Raw genomic sequence first — 13,003 nt, forward strand, 5'->3', positions numbered from 1 at the left:
GACTCTGTCTTAGTGATGTATGTTTTCACTCTTTTTACCTGGTATTACTTTAATAGAAGAGTGAAAAGATTCTGTAAAATTAATACATATTTCTAAAAATGTACTTCATTAAAAATAATGAATAAGCTTATCACTTAGCCTTTCAAGAAGCAAACATAAACTCCTTCATCTTACTTAGAAGTATTTCTAAAATGCAGTTGCTGGATTTGTGCTATTGCCTTTGAAACACATTACCAGGCCCATCTAGCAAGTACTGTACTTTAAGGATAGGGGACCCAGTGCTGGTCTTACAATTGTGTGCTTAATAGCTATGGAAAGATAATGCTCCACTGGTTGGGCATTGTCCATATATCTGATTTTAATCTCTTTTGACCAAACATCTGAACATTTTCATAATTTCACTGTACCTGTGCGGTGTTCATGCTTCTCCTCAAGTCCATAACATGCTAGCTAAACAAGCTGGGAGATTTGTCATCAGGTGGCCCCGAGTAGGAAATCAAATTTCCTTACAAATACCACTGAGAGCCCAGCACTTCCCAGATAACAGCCATAACATAAACACGTTTCCTACAGAGGCAGGCCCAAGGTAAAAAGGAGGAAAGTTGCTTCAAACTTGCATGGTGTGCCATGTACACATTGTCTCAGCAGGGGACTTTGGTCACAGACCTGACTTCTCCAGCTCAGGTGGCAGGCTCGTGTTCAGAAGGATATGAGACACTTTTCCTCACATCTTCTTTTTTATGACAGTCTTAAGTTTTCTGTATGCTTTTATAATTTCCCCCAGAGAACAAAAGTGACTCAAAGTCATTTTGTCAAAGTGACAGAAGTCAGCCAGGCAAGATCATGATGTCCCAGATAATGTCTCTGGTTGAAGTAATTACGGCTTCAGATCTCTTGCTCGTGTCCATTTAGTTCTCAGTCCCAGAAGATCAATTCAGAGACATGCTATGAGTTTTGGAGATGTTAGCAGTGCCTATTCTGACCCTGATTTTTCAGAGTCCTCAAGAAACCCAAATTTACAAGGATGAAAGAAATGTTAAAGTTGTTTTATTCTTTACAGCCACTGCCACATACATGCACATAAGCATTAAAACGAGTCTGAGCATATTCCCTTGGTGCAGTACTAATCAAAGAAATACAGTCTTTTATGAGTGAAATATAGATGCAGCTATAGTGAAATCCATATTGCTGACAGCAATTTATTTAAAGCCTTTTCAAGACATCTGGCTCTTCCCTGTGTATTATGTGATTTTTTTCTTAATGTGATCTCAGTAGTGTATCCTGTCCAGTTCCCTCATGTCTATCTTCCAAAGTTTTATAACTGTCAATGAGTTTTCTGAATAAGTAAATCTCCCTCACAGCAATTTCAGTTTAGCAAGACGATAAATCATGGTACTCCTTACCCTCAGTCAAAACATGATGTTTCTTACCTCTGTATATTTTTGAGCATTTCAGCCTTCAAGTCTGAAATTTTTCTCACTTTCCTGACTTGATTCTACATTATTTCTCTGGTGATTTGAGGTCTGGGGCACATACTGGATTTAATGCCTGGTTTATATTCACTGCTTGCTTTTTATTTCATAGAGCTCTATTCAGCCCTTTAAGAAACAACACTGAGCAGCACTAAGCAAGTTTGCAGTGGATTGTGACTTAGCAGTGTTGATACAGAAAACTGGGCCCTCTCCTCCATCCCTGTTGGAAGCCTAATTCAACAGCAGGTTGGAGGAGGCACACAACATTTAACTTTCAGGTTATGTACATGCAAGGTGCATTTCTGCAAGAGAACAGACTTGGTTAAATCAGGTTGCTCATGATCAGTTTTAATTTAGCAAGCTAGTTGTTACCCAGCTTTTACAAACACAACTGCTTCTTTGCCAGGCTGGCTTAAAGATGCTTTCTAAACTCAAAGAATTTGGATGTTACTCAAAGCTCACTCAGTCTTTGCCATGTACTTTATTGCCAAACCTTCAGAGCTCATATGGACTTCTTTTATTACCAATGAATATGTCAGCTGACTAATGTAAGACTTCTACTAATTTTCTTGGTAGACTTTTTTTTTTTGCATCCACACAGAGCAAAGGAGTGTTTAGTTCACTGTATCAAAGAAAGGGATTTCATCAATGATTCATTACTGTTAGCAGGGTAATAAAGCTTTTCTGTAACTTTGTAGAGGAAAACTTGAAAATTTATTGACATGAGATGAATATTTATATAATCTTCATTATAATTGCAATTTAAATTAACAAAAAAATACCAACTGTATTTTAATTTTTAAGAATAGCCAATTATTCTATTAGAGAAGGTGAGAAATTTTATCAAAAATCTCTGAATCTCTGTGTGTAATTCAACTGCTAGCATTTAGAAAGAGCTAGCTGTTACAGTGTTTTTTCTGCATCATTTGCTGTGGTTATGTTTTATAAATATTCTAATGCCCTGACCCCAAATGATTTTGCCATTTGTTCCTATTTGAAAAAAAGTTTGCTGGAGATGTCATGGAAAAGTTATACCTCTATTAATTTATAATAATAAAACAGTGTGGACAGCTTTACATCTACCAGAGAGGGGGACATATAGCTCAAGTCAACCTACTCACCTACTGTAACAGGTGAGTTATTCCTCATTTGTAATGAAGGAGACCTTTGAAAAAAGAAATTTCATCTCAAAATATTGCTACTTATATTTTGAGATGTGGCCACTAGTTTTGTCTGAATAGTAATATACATAACAAAATCAATTATAAACACTGCTCTATTCCCCCCCCCCCAACTTTCTTGTTATAATTTCAAGAAAATAAACCTAATAATTAAGTCAGTCTAGCTATTAGAGATTTATACCACCAATAGGTTAATAGAATAATTTTTGACCAAGTGGATCCCCAGAGACTAAGTCATTATAATTTTGAACCTGCAGTGTTTCTCTTTGATGTGAATTGGCAGACGAGTACGTGTATTGGCCGGAAGCGTTGTTCCCATGGAAATGTTATTTCCTACATCACAGCTGTCCCCATAATGCTGTTTTTGTTAAATTTCTTCAGTAAGTTAATGAAATAAGAGCATCTCTGATTGAGTTAACAGGTCTATTAAGAATGGCATTAAAATTCATCTCCTGCTTGTAAAAAGCAGTAAACAAAGTCTTCAGTGGGTCTTCCAGTCTCACAGGAGACATATATTAGAAAATATCTATTACAACAATTGAAAAATTGTTAAAATCTTTTCCCTAGGACATCACAGCCCACAGCTATAGTACACACTTGGCAAGATGGATTTTCACTATTATGGATGCCTTATTTTCATTAGGGGTCATTACCAGAGAACTAAGCTGGAAAGCATTAATATTGATTTTACTTTGACTTTGAAATAAAGAAAAAAAGAAACCCACAAGGTCTGCCAAATTACTTGTGTAAATCTGATTCTCTGACACATATGCTTATGGCAGAGCAATGAGATTACATGTTGTCATTTCCAATACTGCTGTAAAGATGACTGAAAAATACAAACAGCATCCACAAAAATCCTACCAACAGTACCCGGTGCAATGGATATTTTGATATTTGGTATTGATATCTTCTCCTTTACATTTAAAAGTATTAACAGCATTGTAGACTGGAAAAATGCCTATGCTTCATAACACTGGTTTTAGTATAGTGTATTTATTGGTAAGTGAAAAAAAAAGAAGTTTTTCATAATAATTTTAGTCTATCAGTCATTGAAACAGATAACATCTGTTACTTCTTCACTTAGTCCTTGCAGAGTAAGTGATATTCTTTGCAATTGGTTAGTGATGACAAAGCCACTGGGTCTAAGGATTCTGTTCTGCTCCCTGTGTTGCTTTCTGCCACACACTGGTGTGGTTCAGAGCTAGGGCCTGATTTCAAAGAGGGTTTTATAAATCTTTAGCAGTATGTTACTACTGCAGAACTTACCAGGTTAGTGCAGAGGGAAGAGGAAGCTGAGTGGCCTCTCTGGATTTCCTCTCGCTGGGACTTAATTTGAGCTGGCAAGTAGATCATGATATCAGTGTGGGGGTTTTAGTTTGTGTTTTGGGGTGAGTTTGTTTTGTTTTGTTATGTTTTCTGGCCTAAAAAAAGGATTCCTGATGAAATTTGGCATTTACTGTATGAATCAGCCAGTTTTTAGAAAATATTTCTGTTTCTGTAGACAAGAATCTGACCACAATACTTTCCAACTCTGCAACTAATTCAAAAACTGCAGCCAAGGACTGCAGGTTTTTACCTATGGCAACAGGATGAGATTTTTCCATTTAGTATATATGTTACAAAGAACATTTATTGTGTCTGCACCTGCTTCATGAAAAATATAGCAGCCAAAAATAGCATCAAATAGTTCTAAAACTAGTGTTTTCTTGTAAGATTATTAAATGCTTTCAAGTCCATCAGAAACTGAGAGAGGTAGAATGAAGCTTCTGACTTGTTTTTTGCTACCTAGCATGCAAAAATATTGAGTAAACCAAGTTTTTGTCTGGAACCTGTTTAGGATCTTGAACATTTGCCCACAGTGAAGTACATCCTACCCAGAGTTACAAGCCATTCACTGTCCCAGGTAAAGTGGCTTCTAATCAGTTTCACTGCCTTTGGGACAGGATTCTTTCACACTGTGAAATCTTCCCTCTCCTTAACCCAAACTTCTCAAACAGTTTCTTTCCATCTTGGTCAGGTATCAAGGAAACACTCTGCCTCAGGCAGAAGATACCAAGACTAAATCAAAGATCTTCTTGTGAGATCTGTTACTCTGCTTCTCTTCTATGAGAGTTTCCTTAGGCACTTTATGGAATTCCCCTCTGGCTATGCAGAAATTCCAGAAAGGATTGTTTACCAAGTAGCCAATTCTAATAATTGTTTTTTGGAAGTTTCTCTGGCAGTGTTTTCTAATCTTTCTGTAATTCAGTACAAATATTGATAAACTGGAGAGAAAAAAACAGATAATTTCTGATTATCTGCTGTAGTAAGAGTCTAGAAGGCTTTGAAAGCACATTTTTTTCCACAGAGTAATTACACTCTCGGTTTTGAAAACAGGTGAGTCTCTGCAAAGAGACAGGAAAGAATAATGCCCTTAAGAAATCCAAAACACTGCAATTCCAGAAGGCTGTGTTTGAACAGCAGTTTTATAGTTGCTTACTGTTTTTCTTTAAAAGCATTCAGAAAAAGCTTATGGGCCAGAATTGGGCTGTTAAACATCACAATTTGAAAACAATCTGAGATTTCTAATGTCATCAAGGAATTTAAGGCTAAGTCTAGACCAGTAAGCAAGATAGGGCCAGGACATAATCTTGATCATCTATATTGTTTAAACAGCTTGTGTTCTCTCTGGCATAGCTTTGTGCTTAACACACTGATAATTCAGGCGATAGCATAAATTGGGGTCAGTTTCCTCAAGGCAAAATGCCTGATAAAACTCAGTTTTGGGAAGGATGTAAGCTAATGTAAGATAGCCTGCTGTGTGTATGCAGGCTATCAAGGCCAGAGAACAGGCCTAAAATATTTGATTGACTGTTCTAGGTGTGACACAGAACTCTTCATTAGCTACAAGGACCATATCAAATTTAACAGAATCATAGAATCTCATGAGCTGGAAGGCACCCAAAATAATCATCAAAGTCCAACTCCCAGTCTTGCACAGAACAGCTCCAAGAATCACATCATGTGTCTGGGAGCATTGTCCAAACCCTTCTTGAACTCTGTCAGGCTTGGTGCTGTGACCACTTCCCTGGGGAGCTGTTCCAGTGCCCAACCAGCCTCTGGGTGAAAAACCTTTTTCTAAAATCCAACCTGAATCTCCCCTGACACAATTTCAGGCCATTCCCTTGGGTCATGTCACTGGGACCACAGAAGAGAGATCAGTGTCTGCTCCTCCTCTGCCCTTCACAAGGAAGCCCAGATAGCAATGAGGTCTACCCTCAGTCTCCTCCAGAGTGAACAGACCAAGTGACCTGATCTGCTCCTCATATGGCTTCCCCTCAAGGCCCTTCATATCTTTGCTGCCATCCTTTGGGTGCCCTCTAATGCCTTTATACCTTTCTTATATTGTGGCACCCAAAGCTGCCCCAGCACTGGAGGTGAGGCTGCCCCAGCTCAGAGCAGAGCAGGACAATCCCTCCCTTGCCTGGCTGGCCATGCTGTGCCTGATGTCCCCAGGACAGGGTTGGCCCTCCTGGCTGCCAGGGCTCTGCTGGCTCATGGTCAGCTTGCCATTGACCCCAGGTCCCTTTTTGTGGTGCTGGTCTCTAGACTCTCATTTCCCAGTTGGAATGTACAATCCCCATGCCAGGTGCAGAATCCAGCACTTGTTCTGTTAAAATTCATATGATTGGTGATTTACCAGACCTCTAATTTGTCAGTCTCTCTGCTGAGCCTCTCTTCATTCAAGGGAGTCAGGAACTTCTGCTAATCTAGTATCATCAGCAAACTTACTTAGAATACCTTTGACATCACAGATATCTGTCAGTCTGACTCTCCTCAGCTGGCTAACACGGTATATTTTTAAGAATACTATTTATATATATTACAAATATACATAGATATCTTACTGTAATTTCTTTTCTAATGTCTTATTTTTCTCTTGTTTTTTTTTTTTTTAAAGGACTAACTGCTTTAGCTTTAACAACGTATTCCTCCAAAATTTATACATCTTTCCTTTTTCTTTTTTCACTGGAAAACTGTAGTATCTGAAAAGATGTTTACACTGAGATCTGTCTGCAGCACTGTCTTGTTTCCTCAAGAGGTTTCCTGGGCAATGTTCCTGAGTCAGCTTTGCCCTTCATCCTGCTCTTGTTGATAGTTTGGTCCTGTTAAGCCAAAGGCAATAGCCTGGCTGCCACCTTCACTCTGCTCTTGCTGTAGGCTGTGGGCTGCCATAGAGCTGGGGTTGTGTGTTGATGTTGTTCTTGTTTTGGCTCTAATAATGGTATTATTATGTCATTATGCACATATTTGGACTAGGATAATTACTTTATTCCCCCCTTTATTTTATTCTCCACCCCCCCCCCCGCCAGCATCTGGCTGTATACTCTCTTTGCTGAGGATATTTTAAAAATTATTATTATCTTATAAGACACCTTGAGAACCGTATTTTTACTGCATATCTATTCAATAACTCATACAATTTCTTAAATTACTTTTATATAATGTCTGTTTTAAAATACTGTTGAACATATTTAACTGGATGTGTGTGAGATGATATTTGTGTAAATGTACATATAAAGAAAACTTCCAGTTATTTCTGTCTCCTGTTAAGGAGAAAGGTTGTATGATTTACTCTCTATATTTTACTCTGAGGCCAACCTTTCTATTACCCCAAAAAGGAGCCAAATCTGACATACAATACTCATTTTTTTCTGAGAAGAATCCATTTATGTCACTGTCAAAAGGCAGGCTGGGTAGAAGGATGTTTTCTACTGGAGTGGGTATCGAGTATCTGCCAAAAAAAAAAAATAGCGAATGAGAGTTTGGATGGTCAGAAAGGATTCAGAGTGCTGATGAAGGAAGTGTTCATGACCACTCTAGGCTTATTATGAGGCACTATAAACCACTCAGAACTCTCCTAGTATGTATTTCTCAAAGCTCTTTTGCTAAGAGAAGAATTGCAAAACAACAAAGTCCCTGCTATGGGATGGCTTTCTCTAAGGGCTGTTTGCTGGTTAGGATTGTAGCAAAGATGTCTTCTCTGCTGCTTTTAGAGAAAGAGAAAACCCCCCAAGCCTTTAAGTGAAGAAAATAGTTTTAGAGCTCTATTGGGGGGGAAAAAAATAGAGGTTTGTGAATGAATTTTTAGTATCAGCCACCTGTAGTAGTATTTGGTATATCCACTCAAATCTAAATCCCTTTCTCCTCATTTGAATTCCCTTTCCTACATTTCTCAAAAAGTTGGCAAAGAGAAGGTGTCTGACTGAAGCCTACATCATTACTGGCAGGAGTACACAGCAAAACTTTTTGTTATACTGAAGTCTTTAGACAGCAGCCAAGAAGCAAACTTTAGTAATTCATAGTACTACCAGAGCTAACTGCACAGTGAAACTATAGCGACTGACCTCTTTAAACACACTGATTTCTTTAATAAGGGCAACTATTGTATTGCATTCCACTTAAATAGAACTATACATCTTGGAAAGAACACAAAAAGCATCTCAAAGGCACATTCAACTCAGGAAATGGTGACTTTCTCTTCTGTGTAACTTTTATATTAAAATGCAGACTACTTCTGTTTCCACTGATAGGACCTTTATTGAATGGCAATATCACTTATAAAACAATGCATAACTACTATTTTCCATATGACGGGAACTCACTGATTTTCTGGGTATTATTTTTGAAAAAAATGGATCACTGAAATAGGTTGCTCTGCAAGCAGTGAAAAACTTACTTCCCCCACCAGCCTGTATATGCGAATGAGCTTCTACTAGAAGAGATTAAATAATGACTTCTTCTGCAATCTTTCCCCAAACAGGCATTCATAAGACCTCTCTCCAGGGATCTGTTTTCAAAACAGTTTTAGAAACTAAATAACTTTAGTTTCCTACTGCTTTGTCAAATTGGATCTGATTTTTAAAAAAAACCTGAAAATAGAGAGACCTGACAGAAAGCATACATTAATAATATTTCCTTTGAGGACTTGGATTAAAAATAGTATTACTGGATAAGGGGGTCTAATTTTCTGATACTTAGTATAATTTTGCTCAAGATAAAGTTGAAGGTACTAGCTCTTCACAGTGATGTTTTTTCTAGACCTTTAGTATTTTTTACATGCAAGATAATGTTGAAACTGAGATCTAGTTTCTGTGTCATCTGATTTCTTTGAATTCTTAGAGGTGTTAGTTTGATAAAATATACAGTGTGTTATAATCTAAAAAGTAAGTTAACATAGTGCTAGTAATACACAGAAATAAAAATTCTCTTTTACTGTTTCCTTGCCTTCCTCTTTACCCACATCCTATCCCATTCCTCCCTTGGTGATAAATGTAACAGTGAGAGTCAGTGTGTATTAACATATAACAACAAAGAGGGTAAGAAAAAAGCTTTCAGGTTACCACTGTGTTCAATCTTCTGTGATTGCATGTCCAGGCAAGGCCACTATGGATCCTTCTCAGCTTTGTTTTGTGTTTCTCCATCTGCTGATCCAAACTCTCATTCATATTTTTGCTTTTAACTTCCCTGAGAAGTACAGTCAGTATTTTTTCAATGGTAAGATCTACTTCTGCTATGAACCAGCTCTTAGCTTTCCCCCTGGGTTGTGGCTAAGCTAGGAGTCTTCATTTACTTTTGAGTGGACTGCATTAATTCCATAGATAAGTTATTGACAGAATATGTACTGCAAAAAACTTCATAAAGAAACAATAATGCCTTCCTTTTATGAAATAGATTTCAGGCCATTATAGGTAAGGGAAAAGGAGTACATATTTTTTTCTATACTCAGAAGAATTTGCTCTAGAGACATTTGCTGAGCACTAAAGATCTAGCAACAGCCTTTGCATGTATTTGAAAATCTGTGAAAAGCAAAAATATTCATTTTAGCCTTTCTATATTGGTGATTTAACAAAAAAATCCCTTTCCCCTGGGTTCCAGAAATATTCCATAGTTTTGTGGATTGTTGATGTGGAAATGGAGAAAAAACCTATGGGTGTTAATTACTGTACAATTATTGAGCTAAAGCAGATTACTGAGAACATCCTTGAAATATCTGAATGTTTAGTAACTAAAACTGGGCTTCTGACTGACGTTCTTTTCTATTCAGTAATGAATCAGGTGTCTATTTCCCAGAGGGATGTATGCTATTTGTGTGTATATATGTGAGAAGAAGAGGTGCACAGCACTGACAGCAGAACTGAAATTTTCCAAACAAAAAGTGATTCTATGATATATAGATGCATTAATTCTTTGGTATACTTTTGCTGGTAGTAAGTTTTAAGTCAATCAGTAAATAAGAGCTTGTTACTTAAAACACAATTTTGATGAGTCAAGTATTTTTACAGTGGAGCAATCAAGAACCTAGAATTAAAGTTTCTCCTTTTCCCTCTTAAAAACAAAACCCTACCTGTGTGATTAGCTGCTTTTACCCTCCAGTCTCCCAAAACCTTCCATCTGAAACCTGTCCTTTTCTGTCTTCCCCTTTTTTACTCTTTGTCTGCACTGTTTATCCGTCAACTGGCTGACAGTGTCTTTACATCCAAAATGCAAAGCAGACAGATGGCCGTCTCAGGAAAGAACATGACAAAGAGCACCAGCATCAGCGGGGAGATGTACACGCTGGAGAAGAACGACGGCAGCCAGTCGGACACGGCAGTGGGCTCTGTAGGAGGCGGCAGCAAAAAGAGACGCTCCAGCATTGGTGCAAAGATGGTCGCCATCGTGGGGCTGTCGAGAAAAAGCCGCAGCACGTCACAGCTCAGCCAAACTGGTAGGAACTAGATTTTTTTTTTTTTTTTCCCCTCAGATTGCCATTTAAATGTACATATTTCTTATGTGTTACAGTTTAATGATTTGAAGATCCTGTTGAAGTTGCTTCATCAACAATATTCTATGGAATGAAGAAAATGATCAATTATTGGTTTTTTCTGAATATTTACGAAACCTTTTTTTTTTTTAAACAAAGATCCTTTTCAGGTTGGACTGAAGTGCTTTTTTTCTGCTTGCTGGAACCTGCTTAATACATTAATTCTTTACTTTTCAGCTTTTCAGGAACCAACATGAGCTGTACTTCCATTTGGGGGCATTCTTTACTGAAGTTTGTGAAGGGTCACTGGAATGTTACAAGATGTCTTTGGTTTTGTCACAGATAGTGTTTGCATATTTCAACATAAGGTTTTTTCACCTTTAAACATGCGGCCTTATTTTGAAACAAATCCCTTTTCCTGAACGAAGTTATATGTTATATTACTTTAGTGCAAATATTTTATTGCTTTTAATTGCTTTTTTTTCAGCCTACAAATGTATTCACCATCAGTAGAAATTTTCCTCATTTCTGTTTCTCTCAATTCAAATTGGATACTTCAGTGTGCTGCCTAGGAAAATGGAGAGTTTCTTCTGCTTTGATGCCTAAAGCATTTTAAATCTTACACATTTTTTCTATTGCTTCCTATTTTGGTGAAAATCCATATAATGCACTCTGAAAAGCTCAATGTCAAATAATGACACTGTATAGGACAAGTGTATTTTATATTGAAGTTACTTTTATTTGAAAAACATTCACTTAAAAGAAGTGTTTAAGCAATTTATATAAGTAGCCATATATATAATATATTTCAATGTATATACAGATGTATGCTCAGTATTTAAGAAAAACTGTTGGTGATGTTGTCATATGGTTCAATGTAAATTTACAGTGCCCTGCTGTGTGAGGTTCCATCTCAAGGTCTCCAATGGTGCTAACCACCATTCAAACACGGATAAGAGATTTCTCAATTCTTTCCAAACCAAAGTGATAAGACTTTATGGAGCAAAAGAATGATTTGCACTGTCAGAAACTGGTAAATTTTTTAAGTAAACTTTTGGGAGGTGTGGGTGGGATTTCAAGTACTGTAAAGAGTAGAACTAAAAAAGAAAAGAAAGAAGGAGAGGTAACAGTGCAGAAGAGCGTAGGGAGCTTGACTGTGTGACTTATTGAATGCAGTATGAACAGGAGGGAATGAAGAAGAAGGGAAAGAATGTATATAGAGAAAGTTCTGAATATCATGCAGACATTGGTGACTCCATCAGTAAGCAAGTCTGTGCAGCCATCTTGTTTCTTACCAGCTCACTTGCAGGTTATGGAAAATGCAGGTTCATGTACATTTCTATTTTCTTTGAAATAAATGACAAATAAAATATGAAGTCACCTTTAGAAAAATCTGGAAGTGTCTGGTTAGGCAAGAAAAAGAATTAATCACTTGCTCACCTGGAAATCTAAATTTTTGTCTTGTGATAGTACAGAGCTATGTAACTGTATAGATGCATTTGAATATCAAATTGTATACAATGCACTACATTACTTTTTATGATCTAATCTGGTCTCTCTTGCCATAAGAGACATTAAATGAAGGATGTCAGCTCTTTGTACATTGCTCAAGTATGTCTCAGCACTAGAGAGAATCTGTTTTGTGTGTCTGGTCTAGATCTGATTTAAATACCATTCTGCCTTTGTTATTTGGTGCTTTTAAGCAGGAGTTTTTCTCTCTATCCAATCAGTTGCCCAATGACTGATTAGATGCTCCAGTCAGGGACAAATGTGAAATATAACTGTCTCAAAGAGTACTCACAGCCTTGAGACTCACTGACTGTGAGTAGGGTGTTCTGACAGACTCTTGGGTGGGGAGCTGTAATTCAGTGCTGTTCGAAGAGCAGCAGGAGCTGAGGAGCCTGCATGGCTCTGGCTAGCAGCCCCTGTCCCTTGGCTGCTCCCTGGGACAGGCTGTGCTCAGGGCTGGCCTTGCCTGGCCCCAACCAGGGCAGCCAGTGCAGCTCCTGCTGCCATCTCCTGAGAAAACCCCTCGTGTTGGCTGGGTATGGGGTACAGGTAAGGGCTGAGGGTTGTTTTATTGAGCTGCTACTGCACACCTGCTCCTGCTGCTCTATTGGACAAGTGTCTCCCAGGGGCCCTGTCTGGTGGCCACATGTGGCTGCTGCTACAGGACAGGCACAAGCATCTTTAGCTAGCTGGGTCACACAAGCATTGCTGGTTGTGGTGAGCAGACCCCTGGCCACACACTGGGCCCTGGATGAGGTGTGTGGATGGTGCTGTGTCTTCAGTGACACAACGTGATGGCTGTTGGCTTGGTGAGGGTGAGGTCACACCATGAAGAAATACCTTGCATGTCTTCAGATCCTTCACAATGAGGATGAGGTGAGACACTAGAACAGGCTGCCCAAAGAAGCTGTGGATGCCCTATCCCTGGAAATGTGCAAGACAAGGTTAGATGGGGGTCTGAGCAAGTGGAGGGTGTCCCTGCCCCCCCCCACTGTGTTGTTGCTAGACGGTGTTTAAGGTCCCTTCCAACCCAAACTGTTGTTTCCTTTCAT

At 38.4% G+C, this 13,003-nt stretch overlaps 1 protein-coding gene across 50 annotated transcripts in view; it reads left to right on the forward strand.

Annotated features, from left to right (window-relative positions):
• Positions 1–13,003, forward strand: part of RIMS2 (regulating synaptic membrane exocytosis 2) — a 447,523-nt gene that overhangs the window by 383,559 nt on the left and 50,961 nt on the right. For 39 of the 50 annotated variants that reach the window (XM_088177854.1, XM_088177865.1, XM_088177882.1 and 36 more), the window contains one exon: positions 10,165–10,406. The exons of 8 other annotated variants lie outside the window; for them this stretch is intronic. In XM_088177854.1, coding sequence (XP_088033980.1) covers positions 10,165–10,406 — 242 coding nt within the window. The remainder of the gene's footprint in view (positions 1–10,164; positions 10,407–13,003) is intronic. 3 more of the 50 variants (XM_088177759.1, XM_014879356.2, XM_088177747.1) reach the window with 2 other exon arrangements.

The sequence above is a fragment of the Sturnus vulgaris genome, chromosome 1 (genome assembly GCF_052056855.1).
Source record: "Sturnus vulgaris isolate bStuVul1 chromosome 1, bStuVul1.hap1, whole genome shotgun sequence".
In the NCBI taxonomy this organism is placed as follows: Eukaryota; Metazoa; Chordata; class Aves; order Passeriformes; family Sturnidae; genus Sturnus; species Sturnus vulgaris.